General features: G+C 41.6%; 1 protein-coding gene across 3 annotated transcripts; it reads right to left on the bottom strand.

The window, feature by feature from the left end:
• Positions 1-20: 20 nt before the first annotated feature.
• Positions 21-21,756, bottom strand: NOX1 (NADPH oxidase 1). Of its 3 annotated transcripts, XM_040620577.1 has the most exons (13): positions 21,688-21,756; positions 16,715-16,810; positions 12,199-12,309; positions 11,870-11,954; positions 11,151-11,302; positions 10,865-11,046; positions 10,644-10,776; positions 4,915-5,007; positions 3,611-3,846; positions 3,232-3,394; positions 2,677-2,823; positions 2,357-2,481; positions 21-484 (listed from the first exon to the last, which is right to left on the bottom strand). In XM_040620577.1, the coding sequence occupies exons 1-13, from the start codon at positions 21,730-21,732 to the stop codon at positions 358-360; spliced, it is 1,695 nt and encodes a 564-aa protein (XP_040476511.1). In that variant the 5' UTR covers positions 21,733-21,756; the 3' UTR covers positions 21-357. The 3 variants fall into 3 exon arrangements, with proteins under 3 accessions (XP_040476511.1, XP_040476464.1, XP_040476433.1); XM_040620530.1 differs by lacking the exon at positions 2,677-2,823 and having other exon boundaries at positions 21,688-21,732; XM_040620499.1 differs by lacking the exon at positions 12,199-12,309 and having other exon boundaries at positions 21,688-21,732.
• Between the last annotated feature and the right edge of the window lie 1,320 nt (positions 21,757-23,076).

Below are 23,076 nucleotides of genomic sequence, written 5' to 3'. Positions count from 1 at the left end.
AAATAAGGGCAAAGGCTGGGAGATTCCAAGAAACACTTGGAATCAACAATATCACCTGGGGTAAAGTTGTGTAGCTGTCAACCACCTCTGCTCTCAGGCCTTGTTGCAGTCATGGCATTCCAGAAGGATTTACGGTTCTTTTCCCAAGAAAGGACCCATGGCCTTTGCAGTTACTGTGGCCTCATGAAGATCAGTGACATCCAAGAGGAATCCAATAAAAAAAGAGATGCCAGGGAGTCAGAGCCCGAGAGGCATGTTACTGTCCTTAAATGGCTGCCCAAACCTGATCAGACCAAGTAAGTTGTCGGAGATGCAGAGGAGAGACTAAATGCAGATTAGCATCCTCATTCCTGTAATTCAGAAGTTTTCTTTGTTGAAGTAGAATTGAACCTTCCTGGGATCCAGACTGGAGTATTGGTGACAGCGTTTGCTCAGGCTCTTTGCGAGAGCCTGAGGACCACATAGGAAGACTCCCACCACAGACCTGCAGGAACAGAACAATCGAAAGGGCTAGAACCCAGCAAAAGCAGCTATGTCAGTGAGGGTGGAGAAACTGCCCCCGCTAGGCCTCTACTACTCAGCTGTTGACTCCTATTCAGCTGTTGACTATTCAGCTGTTGACTCCCTCACACTCTTCATGGTGGTTTTCTCACCTTTTCTGCCTGCAAGCTCCAAATGCGCTCTCAGGGCTCATCACACGCTCAGCGTGCAGCCTTGCCTATTCTGTCGGGAACAGATACTCAGGAGACACGGCGCAGGGTAGCGGTTAAGTGCTAGACCCTGGAGCCCAGCTATCTGGGTTGAAATACCAGCTCTGACACTTATCCCAGCTGGGTGACTCCAGGCAAGTTTCTTTAACCTCTGTTTCAGGTTTCCCCCCTGTAAGATGGGGATCAAAACAGTCCCCACCTCACAGGGTTGTTCTGGGGTTTAAACGAAAAACGTATGTAAAGCAATTCAAAAAAATGCCTGGCACATAGCAAGTGAATATGTGTTAGCTGCCGTTAGAGCTGTCCACTGTGCATCTATCCCCACCCCAGAATTTCTCCCACTCAAGAGGTGATGAGCCTTCTTGCCAAGGATAATCTTTCTACCTGTGCTCCAGGTCTCACCCTTGCCTTCCCTCTCTCATACCTTCCTCTCCCTTCTTTTTTACTTGAGATATAATTCACATGTCATAACAGTCAGCTTTTTAAAAGTGTACAGTTAGTGGGGGTTTTTTATAGAGAGAGAGAGAGAGCAGGGAGGGAGAGAGGGAGAGAGAGAATCTTAAGCAGTCTCCCCGCTCAGCGTGGAGCCCAACACGGGGCTCAATCTCAGGACCCTGAGATCATGACCTGAGCCGAAATCAAAAGTCAGACCCTAAACCTACAGAGCCACCTGGGCACCCCTACAGTTAGTGCTACAGTTAGCCACAAAGTTATGCACCCAGCACCACTATCTAATCCAAGAACATTTTCATCATCCCCAAAAGAAACCCCATACACATTAGCAGTCACTCCTCATTTCCTCCCAACCACCTCCTCCCAGCCCTAGACAATCCAATCTACTTTTTATCTCTGGATTTGCCTGTTCTGAACATTTCATATAAATGGAATCATACAATTCAATATGCTACAGGGGCGCCTGGGTGGCTCAGTCAGTTAAGCATCTGCCTTCGGCTCACCCCATGTGGGCATAGACTTTCCTTTGAGTTGATTGTAAGCACCTCTTATTAAAATATGTGCTCCTTGAGGGCAAGAACCATATTCTATTTCTCTTTCAACCTCCAAGCCTTCTAGACTAGTGAGTGCCGAGCTTATAGAAGGTAACCAATAATGTCCGTGGAATTGAATTGATCTTCAGCTGCCAACTTGTTCCAGGAACTTATCTAATGATCAGCTCAATCTCCTTCCCCTTGAAATGGCTGATTTCACGGCACCAGGTTTTCCTACGTGCTCTAGCATATCTCAAAACTCTTCCAGAAAGACAGAGGTCCGGTCATCAGTTAACTAGATAATACACTCCAACCCTTTCTTACTTTAAGTGGGGACTATTAAGGCCAAAAACAATGCATTTGAATTTTTCCAGTTTTCTATTTTATTTGGTAATACTGATAGGAACTGAGTCCCCTTGCTTCACTGTTTGAATGGGGACTTGTAGGGGCAGAAAACATCTTCTCATCCATTACAAGGTCATAACCCTTATTTGGCTAAAACCCCAGACGAAATTTTGTTCAGCTTGAAGCGAGAATCTGAGAATGCTGCAAATAGTTTCTGCCCCAGAGCCCTTTTTCCCAAGAGTGTTCAATATGCTGCAGTATTTTTCCTAAACCTTAACTCTGCAAACTCAACTAACTAGAAGAGAATACACTTACCTGGGGTGGGCATTAGCTATTGTTGAAAACTCATTGTCCCACATGGGTCTCCCAAAGGAGGTTTTCTGTTTCAGACCTGTCAGGATGTCAGTGGCCTTGTCAAAGTTTAATGTGGCATGACCGGCCTGAAGGCAAAGAAATCAGAGTTAGAAAAAGCAGGTCTGGACAACTGTCTCTTACTTCAGCCACTTTTAAACTTGGGGGTGGGGGTGAGGCAGGTAAGAAATCATAAGAAATAATTATTTCCAATCAGCATGCACGACCTTGCCTGACATTGATCTTGCATCTAACATGGGAATTAGTGTGTTGTTTGAACTCACAATGTTGCTGTCCCATCCAGTGAGAAAGAGACGGTAGTTGAGAAAATCCACTTTGCCTAATTCCTCCATCTCACGTTCCAGAGAAGCCAACAGGTCATTGAACCAGGCAAAGGCACCTGTCTCCCTGCAGATCCAGTAGAAATAGATCTGGAATCAGCAAGAGAGAACATAACCTTATCAAAGTGTCTTTAAGATGTCCATTGTGGTGACATGACTATTCTATATACTCTATATTTGTTGGTCAAGTCTACGGGTGGCCTGAAAAGTCAGTTGTACAGAGCAGTGTGAACGTCCAGAGTTCTTACGGCTTCCCTTAAGGAAAAAGACTTCCAAAGTCATCTTCGGTTCAAGGGGATTTTAAACTCCAAATTGAAAATGAAGACCCTGTTGTTATGAGGAATCTGTAGAAACGGATGCCTTGGCAGAGAGAAGAGACCATGCGCTTTCATAGCTCCAGCGACGGTTATCTTTTTTATCAGTTGTAAAGAGTTTAAGCCATGAAGGCAATGGACCTGTAAGGCCCAGAGCAGATGAAAAGAGGTATGAGGGAGTTACCGTTTGTGTTTTAAGGTTGTGATCTGCATGCCGAAATTTGTACCAGATGGATTTTAAGACGGAAGCAAAGGGGGTGACCCCAATTCCTGCTCCGACCAACACAGCCACTTCATACTGGAAGACATCTTCACTGACAGTGCCAAAGGGACCATCCACCTCAATCCTGGCAGCAGACAGAAGACAATAGGCAAGCGAAGTCTCACCTCCACCCCCAACCTCAAACATCCCTCCCAAGACAGAGCTGTTCCCATGGCTCATGTAGTGCCTGTTTATTTTCATCATATTCTATTGCACCAGACTTCAGGTTCAACGAGGACTTGCTTTCTCTTCTCTGCCTGTCTACATCTGCACTGGGTGTCGGCTGCTCTCCAGGACCCACCTGGGAATTGGTGACTGCTGTTGCTCAAAAGCCCTGATAAGATTTTCTGTCCAGTCCCCCGCTGCTCTGATATGAATGGAGAAGAAGTCTTCCTCTGGAGCAGAGGTCAGAGTAAAGGGATGCCACTCCAAGTAAGAGATCGAGGGACAGTTAACAAAAATATACTGCCCCACTTCCATGCTGAAGCCACGCTTGTTCATCTGCAATTCCAGAACTTTGGATGGGTGCATGACAACCTATGAATGAAGCACAGATGCCAAAGGGGGCGAACTCAGATGGAGACAGGGGCAGGCAGATGAAATAAATCAGTAAAGAGATGGTGGTGAACTGCGAGCAGAAGTCCTTTCTAAAGGGGGCAGCAGTGACTTTGGCCAGACAGTGGACGCACTATGGAACCGCAACTCAGCCTTATCGGGTCGCCTGATTCTTTAGAAGACCAAAGGGCCATTTTTTCTTTTACTGTGAAAGCCTCCCTCCAGATGTTTAAACGACAGCAACCAATTCAACTTTCCAAACAATCAGTGTGCGGGCCAACCAAAGGGTGTCTGTGGGCTCACCCAGGCCACCTGTTTGCAGCCTCTGACGAAGACCCATGCTGATGATTTCTGCCAAACCCTTTTCCCCATAGTTCTGTCCAGCACTGGGGGATGTTGCCCCCAGTTCCTTTTTATTCCCTTCAGGGTGACAACATGGCAGTCTATTTCTATAATCAAGAAGAAAAGAACTCTTGGGGCGCCTGGGTGGCACAGCAGTTAAGCGCCTGCCTTCGGCTCAGGGCGTGATCCCGGCGTTCCGGGATCGAGCTCCACATCAGGCTCCTCCGCTATGAGCCTGCTTCTTCCTCTCCCACTCCCCCTGCTTGTGTTCCCTCTCTAGCTGGCTGTCTCTATCTCTGTCAAATAAATAAATAAAATCTTTAAAAAAAAAAAAAAAGAAGAAAAGAACTCTTATCACAGCTAGAGGAAGGTGAATATTCTATTTTTTAAAAACATTTTTAAAGATTTATTTATTTATTTTAGGGGGAGGGGAGAGGGAGACAGTCCTCAAGCAGACTCCACAATGAGTGCAGAACCCGACGTGGGCCTCCATCCCACAACCCTGAGATCAGGACCTGAGCCGAAACCAGGAGTCAAACACTTAACTGACTGCGCCACCCAGGGGCCCCAAGTGCATTTTTTTTTCAAAGTTTTTTTTAAGTAATCTTTACACCCGATGTGCAACTTGAACTCATGACCCCAAGATCAAGAGTCACGTGCTCCTCCCACTGAGTCAGCCAGGCTCCCCGGAAAGTGCGTATTTTGTACCTTAGTAATCACAACCTTCTGCTGCGAGCGGTAAAATCGGAGAATCCTTTCAAAGATATAAAGAACCACCGGTGCAAGGATCCACTTCCAAGACTGCCCAGAGAAAGAATAAAGAATGAGGTTACATATTAATCTCCTGTTGAGGATTTATATGTGTAGCAGTTCATTTCTTCATTCAATAGTATTTATCAAGTTCTCTGATGTGTATCATTATTAAGCCACTAATGTCACCAAATCTTACAGGCGGAAATGGAAAGGAATAAATTATAATGGTTTTGTTTGCTAATCTGTTACTCATAAGGCAGATCATTTCCTGAAGTTTTACAAGTCTCACGAGGAAGCAAAAGAAAAGCGCAGAAATAAAATATGTGGTAATTATACATATAATGTATATTATATATATATTTAAATTATATATAAATTTGAATTTTAAGACTCCAAGACAGTCTTCCAGTACAATTTTTCCAATCTGAAAAACCAAGAGAGAAGCAGATAATTAAAAAACAAACAAAGAAGGTAAAGCGCCTGGCTGACACTATTGGTAACACTACATAAAACTTTGTATTTATCCATCACCTCTTTTCTCACGTGTTCAAAACACCAAACATAGTAATATACTTTTTACCTTCTCTACATTTTTTTAAAAGCAGCCTTTCTATCCCTGAGATCCTCTCAAAGTTAGCAGGTTGCTTCCATATGCACAGGAGCTACTAAAAATGTATTTCTTAGCAATGCCAAGTCATGTCCTTTCTTGCACAATTGCTTCAGCTGAAACATCGGAACTGTGTGGAATGAGGTTTCTTATGCTGTTTCAGGCAAATAACTTCCTTGGTTATCTCCAGGGAGGAAAGGGGTCGAGATGCGGGGGGAACTTGAGAGTGGGTATTATACAATTTGATGCTACTCCTTATTTGAAAAAAAATTCCCCATGTCTTCAGAGAAAACACACACACACACAAATATATTTAAGAAATGGCTAATGACAATGTGGCAAAAAATTTTTTTGACCTCAGAAGTTATCAGAGAAATGAATATTAAACCAAAATAGCATTTTAGCCTCTCAGATTGGAAAACAACATTAAACAATAATGCCCACCATTAACTGGGATGAAGGGAGATGGGCACATTCACATGTGCAGCCAGTGGAGGGACCAATTAGTAGGATCTTCCCAGACAGCAATTTGGCAATACATCCCAACAGCCTTAAAAACATTCCTTCTATTTGACCCAGAAATTTCACTTCTAGGAAATGGAGCATAAAGATCTAATTAAGGTGAGCACAAAGTATACAAATATAGAAATGGCCCTAATATTTACTAAGGAAAAAAATGACCAAAATGGTATACCACACAGATTTTTTTTGCCAATACCCAACTGTCTTTTTTTAATTTTAATTTTTATTTCATTTTTTATATTGAGATATAATTGACATGTATCATTACATTAGTTTCAGTTGTACACCATAATGATTCAATATTTTATATATTGCAAAATGATCGCAATAGGTATAGTTAATATCCATCACCATACATTGTTGCAAAAATTTTTTTCTTGTGCTGAGAACTTTTAATATCTACTCTTTTATCAAGTTTCAAATATGCAATACAATATTATTAACTACAGTCCCAACAAATTTCAAATATGCAATACGGTATTATTAACTACAGTCACCATGCTATACATGAATACCCATGACTTATTTATTTATAACTGGAAGTTTGTACCTTTCGACCACCTTCACTCATTCTGTACACTGCCCCACCCCCTGCCTCTGGAAACCATCAATCTGTTCTCTGTATTTACGAGTTAGGTTCATTAAAGTAAGATTCCACAGACAGTGAGATCATACAGTATTTGTCTTTTTCTGTCTGACTTATTTCACATTGCATAATGCCCTCAAGGTCATTAAAAATAATCACGTAAAAAAAATTGACAAAAATGTTATACCATAGAGCTTTTTAAAAACAAATGTTTCAGTGAAGCAGCAGAAAGAGAAATTAAGAAAGCAACACCATTTACTATTACACCAAAAATTATAAAATAACTAAGAATAAAGTTAACCAAAGAGGTGAAAGACCTATACTCTGAAAACCATAAAGCATTGATGAAAGAAATTGAAGATGACACAAAGAAATGGAAAGACATTCCATGCTCATGGATTGGAAGACAAATACTGTTAAAATGTGTGTAGGACCCATAGAAATCTGCAGATTTAATGCAATCCTTATCAAAATACCAACAGCATTTTTCACGGAAATAGAACAACCCTAAAATTTATGTGGAACCACAGAAGACCCCAAATGGCCAAAGCAATCTTGAAGAAAAACAAAACTGGAGGTATTACAATTCCGGATTTCAAGTTATATTACAAAGCTGTAGTAATCAAAACAGTATGGTACTGGCACAAAAATAGACACATAGATCAATGGAACAGAATTTTATTTTATTTTATTTATTTTTTTAAAGATTTTATTTATTTATTTGACAGAAAGAGACAGCAAGAGAGGAAACACAAGCAAGGGAAGTGTGAAAGGAAGAAGCAGGCTTCCTGCCAAGCAGGGAGCCTGATACAGGGCTTGATCCCAGGACCCTGGGATCATGTCCTGAGCCAAAGGCAGACGCTTAACAGCTGAGCCACCCAGGCACCCCTGGAACAGAACTTTAAAACCCAGGGGCGCCTGAGTGGCTCAGTCGTTAAGCGTCTGCCTTCGGCTCGGGGCATGATCCCAGCATTCTGGGATCGAGCCCCACATCAGGCTCCTCCGCTGGGAGCCTGCTTCTTCCTCTCCTACTCCCCCTGCTTGTGTTCCCTCTCTTGCTGGCTGTGTCTCTCTGCCAAACAAATAAAATAAAATCTTTAAAGAAAAAAAGAATTTTAAAACCCAGAAATGAACCCATAACTGTATCATCAATTAATCTTCAACAAGGGAGGAAAGAATATCCAACAGGAAAAAGACAGTCTCTTCAACAAATGGTGTTGGGAAAACTGGACAACATCATGCAAAAGAATGAAACTGGACCATTTTCTTATGCCATCCACAGAAATAAACTCAAAAATGGATTAAAGACCTAAATGAAACCATACAGATCCTAGAATAGAGTACAGGCAGTAATTTCTCTGACATCGGCTATAGCAACATTTCTCTAGATATGTCTTCTGAAGTAAGGGAAATAAAAGTAAAAGTAAACTATTGGGAGTACATCAAAATAAAAAGCTTCTGCACAGCAAAGGAAACAATCATCAAAACTAAAAGGCAACCTCCAGATTGGGAGAAGATATTTGCAAATGACATATCTGATGAAGGGTTAGTATCCAAAGTATATTAAGAACTCATCAAACTCAACACGCAAAAACCAAATGATCCAGTTAAAAAATAGGCAGAAGATATGAATAGACATTTTGCCAAAGACATACAGATGGCCAACAGACACATGAAAAGATGCTCAACATCACTCATCATCAGGGAAATGCAAATCAAAACTACAATGAGATATCACCTTAGACTAGTCAGAATGGCTAAAATTAACAGCACAGGAAACAAACAACAGACATTGACAAGGATGCAGAGAAAGGGGACCCCTCTTGCACAGTTGGTGGGAATACAAACTGGTGCAGCCACTCTGGAAAACAGTATGGAGCTTCCTCAAAAAGTTAAAAATAGAACTACCCTATGATCCAGCAATTACACTACTGAAGTATTTACCCAAAGGATACAGAAATACTCATTCGAAGGGGCACATGCACCCCGATGTTTATAACAGCATTATCCACAATAGCCAAATTATGGAAAGAGCCCAAATGTCCATCTACCGATGAATGGTCAATATATATATATTGGAATATTATTTAGCCATAAAAAAGAATGAAATCTTGCCATTTGCAATGACATGGATGGAGCTAGAGAGCATTATACTAAGGGAAATAAGTCAAAGAAAGACAAATACCATATGATTTCACTCATATGTAGAATTTAAGAAACAAAGCAAATAAGCATAGGGAAAAGAAGAGAGAGGCAAACCAAGAAACAGATTCTTAACTATAAAAACAAACTGATGGTTATCAGAGGGGAGGGGGGCAGGGGAATTGGTGGAATAGGTGATTGGGATTAAGGAGTGCTCTTGTGATGAGCACCAGGTGTTGTATGGAAGTGTTGAATCACTATATTGTACACCTGAAACTAATATTACACTGTATGCTTACTAACTGGAATTTAAATAAAAACTTAAAAATTGACATACAATACATTTTAATATATATTTATTCAAATTTATTTTATTTTATTTTCCGACTTCAAAGTCTTTTTAAATCTTATTAAGGGAATACTTTTGTTAATCCTCCAGTATTAGAAAAAAATTCCCATGTGGTCTTATGTTGCTTTTATGATTTTTTTCCTTTCTTTAACATTTAAATCCTTGATCCATGCATTCCTGATTCTTATTTTACTGTAAAGTATAGAATCAAGATTCAGCTTTTCTTCCTGGATGGATAACCTATTATCCAAAAAAAATTATTGAATGATGTATATTTTTTCCCAACAGATTTGAAATGCCAACTTTAGGGGATTTTTTAAAGATGTTATTCCCCTTTTAGATGAGGACCAAGCTATTGCTCTCAATTTTGCAACTGATTTAAAGACTTTAATCACCCTCAGAGCACTTTGAGACACCACAAGTCAACTTTTCCCTCCCATTTATTCCTCCATCTAACATATTTTATGAGCATGCAAAGGTAAATCATGATATTCACAATAATTATCCCAAGGCACATCTTGAGTTCCCTGGAACCCAGTTTCTTGACTGTCCACTATTTAATAATAATTTCCAAGCATGTTCTTATAACACCAAAGAAAGCTGACTTCAAGAATGTGTTAAAAAAATGTTGAACTTATAGATTCAGAGACTAGGAAGGTGGGGAACCAGGGCCTGGGATGGGAGGTGGGGGAGTGATGGAAAAATGCTAGTCAAACGATATGTGACTTCAGTCATAAGATGAATAAGCTCTGGGGATCTAATGTAAAGCGTGGTGACTAGAGTTGGTAATACTGTATAGCATACTTGAAACTTGCTATGTGAGGTGATGGATGTGTTCATCTCATTATGGCGATCATCTCACAAAGTATGCATGTATCACTCCCCACGTTGCACACTTCAAATATATACAATTTTATTTGTCAATTGTACTTCAATAAAGCTGGGGGGAAAAGAATGCTTACCCCCCCCAAGAAGATTGACTGGGTTTCAGTGGTGAGGAGCACAATCTTTGGAATCTGAAAAGCCTGGGCTTGAATTCCAGTTCCACTAGTTACTTACTGTGAGAGCTTGACAGTTGAATCTCTTTGAATCCTCGTCCTATTGTGTCACAATGGAGACCCCCAAAAAATACCTACCTCATCAATTATTGCTATGTATAAATGAGATAGTCCATATTACACAGCAAACCTGTCCTGTGGTAAACACTATGAATAATGTGAGGTATCATTATTACTTTCGGACAGGGTCTCACAACCTGCAATAACCATTAGTCCTTCCTCTTCAGGATCCCCTGCTAATGGTAATTCCCTAGCCTGTTTCCAGTGATATTGGAGCTCCTTGATGGTAGGAGCCTTGTGAATATATCCTCCATTGGACTCTGCTCAGTGCTGAACTAATAACAGTAACAATAATAAGAGTAATAAAAACAACAATAATAGCTCCTAACAAGAGTCTATCCTCATCTCTGGGGTTCTTACCTCAGCGGGGAGCCCTTCAAATTGGGGGTGCTTGCAGTGGGAGTCATGAACATCCCACTGTTTGAAAGATTCTGCACACCTGTGAGGATGACTCGCATTCAGGCTCTCTTCTGTTTGACCCCGGACAATTCCACTGAGACAGACAAAGAAGGACAGTTTGGGGCAAAGAATTATGCAAGGTCAGGGGCCGGGGCATGAGAATGAGGGTTCAGGGACCTTACCCAATGCCATGAATCCCTAAACCAATGAAGTAGATGATGAAAACATGGTGCGTGTACCAGAAGACCTCAAAATAACTCCTCCGGATAAACTCCACAGCTGAAGTCACCATGAGAACCAGAGCTATTGTGATGATCACTCCAGTGAGACCAGCAATGCTGGTAAATGTCACATACTCCACTGTCTACAAAAGGAGAAATTTCAGCCTGATTCAACGGGTGCCAAACATACCATGCCCTTCCATACTCATGACCAGATCGCAGATACTTCGCCATTGAGTCAACTCACCATGTTTGGGGATGAGATAGGATTTAGCCAAGACTCTTTCCCTTTCTCTTGATGAGATAGGATGGAGAGAACGGAGGCAAGGGATCCGTCTGTGGCCTGTCGGCTCTTGCTGTAGTGTTCAAAGTTGAACAGGTGTGCAATGATGTGAATAGCTAAATGGAAAGATGACAGGGAATTGAAAGTTGTCTCAGAAACATCACTGCAGGCATGCCCCACTAGCAAAGGAGAATCCTATAGATAGTGTCTCCAGAATGCTGAATCCACAGAAGGTCCCCGATAAATCTTGATTGCAGAGAGAACCAAGATCTTTTTTATTCTCATTCTGTTCCCAAAAGAATCAAATACAAGTTCCATGAAAATAGGCCTATAGGGGCACCTGGGTGGCTCAGTCAAGCATCTGCCTTTGGCTCAGGTCATGATCCCAGGGTCCTGGGATTGAGCCCCGCATCCACTCCCTGCTCAGCCTGCTCAGTGGGGAGCCTGCTTCTCCCTCTCCCTCTGCCACTCCCCCTGCTCATGCTCTCTCACTGTCTCTGCCAAATAAATAAATAAAATCTTAAAAAAAGAAAGAAAGAAAGAAAGAAATTAGACCTACAACAGTGCCTGGCAAATAGTGCCAGGTGTTCAATAAATGCTTTCTGAACGTCTAAATGAAGAGATGAACGAAACTATACTCCGAATGCTCACGAGCTTGCAGTTTTGTGGTCTGTCTGATTTACCTGTGTGTAGGCAGATCATATATGCTACCAGCTTGTGGAAGGTGAGGTTGTGGTCCAGTTGCTTTCTCAGGGTGCGCCTGCAAAACTACAAATGGAAAGTGATCAAGGTCAGGTATCTCCAGGCAGTTTATAAAATGCAGTAACCCATAACCAACATGTCTTAAACAAAGCATACCAATACCCACCCACCCTTGCCTACCCCCTGGGCTACCAAAGAAGAACCCTGGCTTCCATTCTTAGGGGTTTGAAGGTATTGGGTTGTCCCACCGAGGAGTTCAGGGTCTCTTGTCTTCAATGTGAAAGTTGACCTAGGAGTGGTTGGGACTCACTGAGCAGGTGCCCCTCAGGAAGGACAGCAGATTTCGACACACAGGAAGCAGGATCAGCATGCTGTTAAAATTCAGGCAGCGAGCAGAGGCTCGGGCCCAGGCCAATGCCGACTAGAGCAGAGGAGAGAAGAGACCATCAGCTGCTTCATCTCATCATCTAGGAGGTGAGCACCTCCCAGTCCACTTGTCTGAGACCTGGAAATGGGCAGGGCAGCATCTTCCTCACCCCTTTCTCAATAGCCAGCACACTAGGTCCAGGCTCTCTGTTTGCAAAATGACAAAACATGTGCTGAACTTAACAGTGAATTGAAAAATTCTCATGACAAGTGGCTTGGAAATATTTGACTATACATCTAACAATACAAAAGAGAATAGGATTCAATAATTTCACATTAACAAATACATTCTATCGATGTAATACTTTGCAACGAGTATTTTTGCTTAATACACTCAATTATTGGGGTGCCTGGGTGGCTCAGTTGGTTAAGCGTCTGCCTTCAGTTCCGGTCATGATCCCAGGGTCCTGAGCAAGCTTCCTGCTCAGGAGGGAGTCTGTTTCTCCCTCTCCCTTTGCCCCTTCCCCTGCTCATGCACACGTGCTCTCTCTCTCTCATATAAATAAAATCTTTTTAAAAATACACTCAATTATTATTTTATTGTTTGTCATTTGTAAAACAATCTTGAAGACTATGTTTTTATTTGCATTTTAAATAAAGCTTATATATTTAGAAGTATAATTGCAGATGGTGACTATTTTTTCTCTTTTCTGTATTTTCTAATGTTGCCATTATCAGCATGTAATAATCATGTAAACAAACAAAAAAATTTAACCATTTATATTTAAGATGCCTTTAATGATTGAATACAGCTTAGGCAGAACTAGTGAACCCCTCAGAGCAAACATTTTAAACTCAGGCAAAGATTTGAGAAAGGAGAGCTTCTGAGAACAGAATTTCAAACTGATTTCCTTGGGTGGCCAGGCAGCATACACCAAGATCAGTCGGATCCAGCAGTAGAAGTTGCCAGAAAAGGAGACAAGGAATCAGTGCTTCAAGGAAGTATTTAGCCCCCAAACCGGCTTGATTTAAGGTATAAGCTGGACAGAACACGTTCAACTCCATGATAGTCAAGTCCGACTGCTCTCCTCGACTCTGTGCAACTGGTCTCTGAGTCAGCTCCCTGTACTTGGGACTGCAAGCTATGGAGCGTGCCAATGTCATAACAGCCACGGGGGTGGTGGCGGCAGCCAGGCAATTTGTGTCGCATGTTAGCTGACTGGCCAGCCTCACATGTGTGCCAGGCAGTGACATGGGGGAAGGAAGTTAACGATTTCTCCTTTTTTTTCCCCCCCAACTTTCTCTTTTTTTTTCCTCTCTTTTTTCCCCCTAAATTTTTCTAATAATCTTTTTGGCACAAAAACTCTTTTTCCATGAGACACCTAAACCCAGGACAATGTGACATGGAGCCGAGTCAAGATCCGCCTAACATCTGTAATGGCTCACCACGTTCGGCAGTGCAGTGAACAGGAGCTGCCCTACTGTTTTCCATTTCTGGCTCTTCCATATGACCTGTTGTTTTCTCCCTCTGCTGAGTCACACTCCGACTGTTTTTCAGAGAGACATCCTGTTCCATTTCTGAGTAAATTTTCTCTGCTCATCTCAAAGATCCTGCCTTTCCACATTGGTTCGCGCAGCTTGCTTATACGAGACACAGAGGTTTCTTAAAGCTAAAATTGGCAAGTGAGTGGAAAATATAGGACTACACTTTCACAGTTCCATATTCTGGAGGGGCTGTCCGTATGGGATAAATTCTTTTTAGAGGGAATCTTTTTTTTCCCCATCGCAGCACACCAAAACATCCCAATTCATGTGCACTTTTCAATATCGACACCACCTGATGTTCAAATTCAACTGCTGCTGTCATTAATGTCTCACTCTGAATTTAAACTGCGTCTTCTGTTACTTATTTGCTCTGCTTCGTAGTGAATCAAATAATTCTCTGTATTTTCCTAGAGGGAGCACAAATTCAAGAAATAACTACAGAATGATTAAATAAATTATGGCCCATCAATGCCATGGACTGTCAGGTTCTTAAAAGGATGAGAGCTACACGCAGTAGAGTAGGAGTGGTAAACGTTTAAGAACTAGCTTTCGGGGAAGAGGAGATCTTGATTTCCAGCCTTTACCAATTTACGTGTTGCCAATACTCCCACCGTGGCAGATTTCAAGATACCAATATGATGTCATTGAACACCGTTGAATATAGGGCTGGGAAGAGATTCACATAAGTGGCTACTGCAAGCTGGTATGAGCTAGTTCCAGCACCTCAGTGGTTACGTACTCACAAGGAAAGCTCCCTGAAATACATTAAGCGTAAGAAGCGATTTCCAGCCAATATCTATGATGTGATCCCTTTTTTGGTTAAAACAAACAAACAAAAAAACTCAAAAAAACAAACAAGCATAACAAAACAAAACAAAACCGCTTTGCTACTGTACGTGTTTATCCAAATTCATAGAATGGTACATACACCAAAAAAAGAGCAAAATTTACTGTATACCGGAAATTAAAAAGTGAGTAAGAACGGTACCCACCTCAGAAACAAAACCTGTATGTCTGATGCTTTCGCGACCTTGTATCAGTGCATGACGCAGACACATACACAAACTATTAACAGTGGTTATCTCTGGGGAACGCGATGGAAGGGCAATTTTCACAGTTTTACTTATACACTTCTGTATCATTTGATGTCACGGAAGGTAGCATTATTTATCATTAAATGTTTTTAATAGAGAAGACTTTTAAAAAATGAAGTGAATGAAATGTCCACAGGATATCAGCATGATTCATTTTTCTGCTGCTGACTTTTTGGTCATAAAGCAATTAGGATCTTAATAACTAGTCACATTTATTGCATCATTCTCTTACTAAAAAGCTATTTTTAAAATAAATTAATACTTCCTTTGGAGTTATAGTTTCCAAAGAAGGATCAAGGACTACATTTAAAATGGAAAACAGCAGGGTGAAATAAGCCATGAACAGAACGTTCAAACTGGTTGTGATCTCAATATGGATCCTTTGATTATAGAGAGAAAAGAAGGATTTTTTAAAAGGACAAGCTATCTTTGAACATGTACATTGGATGGGTCTTTGTGGAAAGCCAATGATCTAATCAAGATGAGTGATTTAACCAAATCCCTTACCTGCTACTGGAAAACTCACTAGAGTTAGCAGTCAAATTTGCTTTTCTAATCAGATAGTGGCCAGACTAATGAGCCTGAGAGAGATCATTCTCACCTCCATGCTTCTCTCTGGTCACCTCCACACCGATGTGCCCTATCCACCCCCCACCCTCCCTCTTCTGTTCTTTACCTACCCCTTCCACAGCCTTCTCCATCCTGTTATTTTCACCCAACACCTGCCTTTCCTTAGGGGCAGCTCTGCAGCGCCACTCACCCCTCAGACCCCCTAAGTATCTCGCTTGTTTGATAGAGAGGTGTTTTTCTGTGAGATCAGTCCACAGCGGTGGCTTTCAAGTTGCTTGTTAATTTGTTGTAAACCAAACTCTTTCTGGAAATCATAAGCAGGAGTCCATAAGACAGGTAAAGGCTGAGGGGCAACTGGGTGGCTCAGTGGGTTTAGCATCTGCCTTCAGCTCGGGTCATGATCCCAGGGTCCTGGGATGGAGTCCCATGTCAAGCTCCCTGCTCAGTGGGGAGACTGCTTCTCCCTCTGCCTCTGCCCCTCCCCCCCACCCATGCGGTGTGCGTTCCGTGTGCGCTCTCTCTCTCACACACACACAAAAATAAATTAATTAGCTAAAAAAAAAAGACAGGTAAAGGCTGCTTTGGTTGAAGTAGGAGCAGGGGCAGGAGCCCTACCCAGTCAGCTTTCCCCTCACACCCTAAAGGAGTACTTGAGTCATTTGAAAATGACTGCTTAATAGTTTTCTTTACTGTGTGTTTTTATCATTGGATCTGGGGAGTGTGCCCTAGATAGGGCTGTCAGATCCAGTGAACAAAAATACCAGTTGCCCAGCTAAATGTGAACTTCAGATTTTAAAAAGTGAGTAATTTTTTAACATACCTATGTCCCATGCAATATTCAAAATATACCAAAAAATTGATTTATTTTTCTGGAATTCAAATCTAACCAGGTAGGGGGGCGCCTGGGTGGCTCAGTCCTTTAAGTGTCTGCCTTCAGCTCAGGTCGTCATCCTGGAGTCCCGGGATCAAGCCTTCTTGCCAACCCTTGGTCTCCCTCCTCCTCGGAGAGTCTGCTTCTCCCTCTCCCTCTGCTCCCCACCCGGCTTAGGCTCTCTCTCTCTTTCTTTCTCAGTCTCTATTCTCAAATCAATAAATAAAATCTCTAAAAAAAAATTTTAACTGGGCATTCTGTATTTTTTTTTTTCTGGGCACGCTAACCCTAGAGGAAATCAGGGCATTCAATCTCAAAGGAGCCAAGGTCACAAAAAACAAAAAAACAGAGATTCTCCATATGGCAACTCTGATACTCACCCCCAGGATTTCTCTTGTATAGTAGTACTTGTCGGCTTTCTCATATGACAGGAAGGCATGCACAAACAGGAAAACATTCAGCCCCAACCAAGTAGCCTGGAGGAAGAAAAACACAAGCAAAGAATCAAGTAAAATTTGGGTACAGGAAGGAATAGGTAAGGGAAAGGAAATAGTGTCACCATTTTGGCTATTTTGTGTTTATCCGTTTTCATTTTAAATGAGTACAATCCTTCTAGTTTCTAGCATACGTTCAGAGAGTGTTAGCACCTCAAGACATGCTTTCATTAGATGCTAATGACCAGGGTCAGCAAGTCAAGGCCCGTGGGCCAAATCTAGCTCACCTTTTATTTTGTACAGCCTACAAATTAAGAACAGTTTTTACTTTTTTGTTTGTTTTCACGTCTATTTTTTTAAGATTTTATTTATTTATTAGACAGAGAGAGAGAGCACAAGCAGGGGGAGCAGCAGGCAGAAGGAGAGGGAGAAGTGGGTTCCCTGCCAAGCAGGGAGCCCAATGCGGGGCTCCATCCCAAGACCCTGGGATCATGACCCGAGCTGAAGGCAGACATCTAACAAATTTAGCCACACAGGCGCCCCTGTTTTCACGTATTTAAATGGTTGCAAAAATCAAAAGAAGAATGGTATTTCATGGTGTGACAATTACAGGAAATTCCAATTTCAGTGTCCATAAATAAAGTGGTATTGGAACTTAGCCCCGCCTACTTATTTTTATATTGTTTATGGTTGCTTTCATAATTCAGTGGAAGCAGTGAGTACCTGTGACAGAGACCATAGGGCCTGCAAAGCCTAAAATATGTACTACCTAGCCCTTTACAGAAAACATTTGCCAACTCCTAGACTGGGAGCATTTGAACTATTTCAACTAAAAGATGGCAAAAATGAATAAATGGATTTCTAAAGAAACAAAGAATAAATTTAACATCTATAACAATACCCATCTGGAAAGGACTAAACCATTCCAGATGGGCCTGCCTCTTTAATTACGCCCTGACACGCATTTTCCTGTTTTTAGATTGCGAGTCTCTTTTCAAATTAACCTATCATTGCTCTGGACTCATTTGAGCTCTTAAGACTGCTTTTATCTATCCCTGGCTCTGTTTCTGCACCAGCAAAAGGGGAATTTGGAACCCATTGCCCCATTGCCTTGGAGACCAACCAATGCAGCTCTGGCCCAAGCTTTGAGGTACTAGTTTGTAACTGAGCAGGACTCTAGGGCACTGGGATGCCCTTAATATATACTGTTGGCCCCAGGATGGATCAGAACCATCTCAGCCCCCACAAGTAGAGAGCCTTTAGCCTAGGGCACGGTTGTGTTCAGAGTCCCTAGATATGGACCACTCACACACCTCCAGCAGCATAAGCATAGTGATTTAAAGTGATATTGGAGGGCGCCTGGCTGGCTCAGTAGTTAGGTGTCTGCCTTCGGCTCGGGTCGTGATCCCAGGATCCTGGGATCAAGTCCCATGTCAGGTTCCCTTCTGAGCGGGGGAACTGCTTCTCCCTCTGCCCTTCCCCCTTGCTCATGATCTCTCTCTCTCTCTCTCTGTCAGATAAATCGATAAAATCTTTAAAAAAAAATAAAGTGATACTGGAGTCAGACTCCTTGGGCTCAAATTCTAGCTTCACCACTTTCTAGCTCTGTGATCTTAGATAGACATGTGATTTAACTTGTCTATACTGCATGGGGAGTGATTAATACAATAGCCGGGGCACAGTAGGAGCTCAGTAAATGCTAACTGGGTTATTACCAGGCTTCACTCATCCATTTCTTCCTGCATCCTTTGCTCAGGCACCATTTCCAGAGTTGAGTGGCTTTCAGAGATTCTTTGATCCCAATCAAAACAGAGAGGTGACAGCCACAGACACCTCAAGAGTTCAGAAGACAGAGAGAGAAGTTTCTTTAGAGAGAGCAGAAATATTTCAGGATCCAAGAGTTCTTTGCTTCTGTGTCAGACCATTGCCAACTGCAGGCAAGGTGGACACAGTGACAGCTGGGAGTAAGGAATTCCATTTCCCACCTTCACTATCATTTCTTCCATTATGGGTGGAAAGTGAAGTAGAAGACCTGGCAAAAGGAGGAGTAAGAATGTTTTTTGAGTAATTTATTTTTTATTTTAAAAAATAGTGCCTAGGGGTGCCTGGGTGATGCAGTCAGTTAAGTGCCCGACTCTTGGTTTTGGCTCAGGTCGTGACCTCGGAATCCTGAGATCGAGCCCTCAGCCCCGAGGCCAGCTTCCTGCTCAGCTTGGAGACTGCTAGAACTTCTCTCTCTCTCTCTCTCTCTCTCCCTCTGCGCTGCCCCCCTGCATGCTCTCTCTCTCTCAAATAAATCAATAAATCTTTATTTAAAAAAAAGTAGTGGGGGCAGCTGGGTGACACGATTGAGCATCTGCCTTCAGCTCAGGTCATGATCCCAGGGTCCTGGGATGCAGCCCCGTGTTGGGCTCTGTGCTCAGTGGGGAGTCCGCTTCTCCCTCTCCCTCTGCCCCTCCACTTCCCCCTGCTTGTACTCTCTCTTTCGCTCTCTCAAATAAATAAATAAAATCTTTAAAAAACATAGTTCATAGAAGTCTATGCCAGAGATAGCAAGAAGTCTGAGCCTGCCAGCAAGATTGGTAGGAAGTGGAAAATCAAAGCTACATAGTTAAATGTGAGTCACCATAATGGGTGATGAACTCTCTGAGCAAAAACTAAGAGAGGGATACAAAATGCAGAGGATTTTAGAACTAGAAACAGGCTTATATTTGTATCTAATCTAGTTATTTAATTCATCGCACACGCGCGTACGCGAGCTGAGGTAACCTGAAGTCTAGAGAGAATAAATAATTTGATCAAGATCCCTCAATTAACAGCAGAAGTGAAACTCATTCCCAGGTTCCCTGTCTCCTAACCTAGTGCAAAAGGAATTAAATATACAGCATTGAGCGCTGAAAATATAAAGCATGGGGTAACCTGCCAAAATAACCACTTGGCCTTGTGTTAAATGCAAAACAAACAACCCTCCAGCGGTATATGATTCCTCTTTGTGCCTTTTTCCCTCTAGGGCCTGGGCAGTCCTAGGGGACCCGAAGAAAAAAATGGAAGAAAAGAGAGAACCCTAGAAGGGGTGATGACATGAAGATCTAGGAAAGTGAGAAAGGATGCAGGGAGTTCCAAGCTCAGGGGTGGCTCAGAAATGGGAGAAAGAGTGGAGAATAGGGGCATGTGTGTGCGTGTGTGTGTGTGCGTGTGTGTGTGTGTGTGTGTGTGTGTGTGTGTGTGTGTGTGTAGAAAGGGATTGTGCATACGCGGCGTCCACGGTAAAGACTTTCTGGCCTGAACACTGGGAAGTTGGGTTTGAGTGATGGCTCTGTAATCAATTCACTGTGTGACATATGGGTCTTATTTTCCCTTGTAAAAAGATAAAGGAGCTGGTTTATAGCAGCACTATGCAATGCCGTAGCCACTACCCACATGGGATCATTTGAAATGTGGCTAGTCCTAATTTAGATATGCTGTAAGTGCAAAATCCATATCGGGTTTCAAGAACTTAGTAAAAATAAAAGACATTAAATGATCTCATTATTCCTTTTTTTTGTCTTTAAAAAAAATTTTTTTTTGACTATGAAGTTTATTGGAAACTCTAAGTCAAGCTTAATTTACTATATGTTGGCTAACTGAACATACAAAAAAGACTAAAATTACTTAAAACAAATTAAAAAATCTATAAAAGGTCAGGACATTCAGTATTTTAAGAAAAAGCTAATTTGGAAAATTGTAGTATCATGGTTAAGAAAATAATAATTATGGGAAGCTATACATTTTTAAATTATAGAAAACATTAATAATTAAATATCTAACAAAATATGTCTTGCCATTGCTCTGGGGGAGAAGATGGGGAGAAATATTTTGTATTTTATTTACATATATTTATTAAAAGATTTCTCATGTGACATTGCAAATAGTCCCATTTCCCTTGTATTTTGCTGTAATACATGAATTCACACGAAGGAGATGGAATACATAAAATTACAAATATGGTAGAAAAGTAAACCACGTCACACCCAAATACACTGTAAATTACTGCAAAGTGCATAACCCCAACATATAAGGCATATTAGTTTTAGAAAAAGAGCACTGCCCACCCCCATCTCATTAATATTTTCAGTATTGATTATGTGTTGAAAGGATAACATTTTTGATATATTGGGTTAAACTAAATAAATTAGTAGACATTAATATCACCTATTTCTTCTTACCTTTTTCAATGTAAGTACTAGAAAAATTTTTAATTACATATGTAGCTCACATTATATTTCTAAAACGGACAGCACTGGGCCATGATCTCCAAGAATATTTCTAGCTCAAACATTCAATGATTTTATGAAATCTTGCTATTGGTAGCAAAGAAAGGATGAAGAGAAACGAAGGCTGCATGGCAGTAGTTAGAAGTGCGACAGAAGAGAAAAAAGATGGAAAATGAAAACACTGAAATTCCAAATACTTGTGGTTTATATCATTTGTCTCTTCACCAACCAATTTCTGGAGTTGGATTTTTTTCCCTTTTCTAAAATGATGACATACATCATACACAGAAGATTTTATAAAACACGTGTCATCTTAGAGCTGGGCTTTTTAACTGATAACTGGCCTCAGCGGGCCCAATTTTGGCATAGAATGTTTCCATTTCAAACAACTTTAGAAATATTAACTAACAGGGGCGTCTGGGTGGCTCAGTCTGTTAAGCGTCTGCCTTCAGCTCAGATCATGATCCCAGGGTCCTCGAATAGAGTCCACTTTGGGCTCCCTGCTCAGCAGGGAGTCTCCTTCTCCCTCTACCCTTCAACCTGCTCATGTGCTCTCTTTCAAACAAACAAATAAATAAATAAAATATTTTTAAAAAGAAATATTAACAAGCATAATCTCTCCTTACTCTGTTAAGAGTAAGTAATAGATAGTGAAACATTGCTTACCAGAAACAAAACTGAGAACCAGTGGTTAACCACCCAGTTGCCCATTGTTGAGAGGTGGTTTGGAGTCTCTCTAGGCAGCAGGGAAGATTCAGCAACCTGGATTCTGGAGAGGTTCTTCAAGGTTGGGACCTCTGTCTAGCTCAGAGTGTGTGAGTCTTTGAGATATGAAAGATGCACAATTACCCAGAAAACTTCAAGGAATGAAGTGCTTGCATTCTGCCTTCCTTCTCTGGACGGAACTCTTGTTATCAGCTTGAGGAGACCAGCCCTACCTATGACAACCACAGGGGTTTTCCCTGGTAGGGTTTTATCCCTTCAGGAAATAGCAATCTTCTTGAGTGAGAATACTCTCTCATCATCTTATCAACACGACCTAACGTGAGGCATTGCTTTCCTTGGTAAGACATCTGCGAACGTTTCTCGCTAAAGTCTGGGGTTGTAAACAGATGACCTCAGGAGAAGCAGGGCAGGAAGCAAGCACGTTAAGCAGTAAGGTGGGCTTTCCCAAGAGCTGCCACAGCTGCCCACTGCGATTTGGACCTCAGCCCGGCTAGCTCCGAAATGTTGCCCTATATGTTCTGCTGGAGGATGGTCTGGCTCTGGGGAGAGCTTGACTGGCTGGGAGGACAAGGGAAAAAAATGGCTAAAGAAATAAAAGAAAATTTAGGAGATGTAAAGGTACACCTCAGTTCAAAAAAAACAGAGACAGAGGGGCACCTGGGTGGCTCAGTCAGTTAAGCGCCCAACTCCTGATTTCGGCTCAGGTCGTGATCTCAGGGTCCTGGAATAGAGGCTGCCTCAGGCTGGGCACTCAGCGGGAGTGTGCTTGAGGATTCTCTCTCCCTCTGCTCCTCCCCCTGTGCGTGCCCATGAGCGTGCTTGCTCTCTCTCTCTAAATAAATAAATAAATAAATAAATAAATAAATAAATCTTTTTTAAAAAACAGAGACAGAATACTCGAAATAGGTGGTGGTTTTCTAGTTCGAATTAGCTGGAGTTGTGTGTTCAGTTCTGGGCACTGATCTTTTTTTCCTTTTCTAAAATGGTGAAATATATCATACACAAAAGTGTACATAAAACACATATATGTACTTTCAAGAATAATTTTAAGGAGTGAATATTTATGTACTCACTACCCAGGTTTTTTTAAAAAATAGAATATTTATTTCCAGCATCTTAAAACCCTCTGTGTGTCCCTCCCTGATTACAACTCCCTTATTCCTCTCTCCCTCCCCCATCAGATATAATGACTACCTTAAAATTCAGGGTCATTATTGCCGTGTTTTTCTTCATAGGTTTACTAACTGAATGCATCCCTAACATACTGTATTGTTTAATTTTTCCTGTTTTTGAACTTTTTAATAAATGGAACCTAGTTGTTTGTATGTA

The sequence above is a fragment of the Ursus maritimus genome (genome assembly GCF_017311325.1).
Source record: "Ursus maritimus isolate PB19 chromosome X unlocalized genomic scaffold, ASM1731132v1 scaffold_X1, whole genome shotgun sequence".
NCBI classification, from domain to species: domain Eukaryota; kingdom Metazoa; phylum Chordata; class Mammalia; order Carnivora; family Ursidae; genus Ursus; species Ursus maritimus.
This window is presented reverse-complemented; position numbering and strand designations above follow the sequence as displayed.

Excerpts from the sequence above, each read along its gene's own strand:
- NOX1 (XM_040620577.1), bottom strand. The coding sequence starts at position 21,732 with ATGGGCAACTGGGTGGTTAACCACTGGTTCTCAGTTTTGTTTCTG. Across the intron at positions 10,777-10,864 it reads TTAGGGATTCATGGCATTGG|TGGAATTGTCCGGGGTCAAA; the intron begins GTAAGGTCCCTG and ends TGTCTGTCTCAG. Across the intron at positions 485-2,356 it reads ATAGCTAATGCCCACCCCAG|GTCTGTGGTGGGAGTCTTCC; the intron begins GTAAGTGTATTC and ends CTGTTCCTGCAG.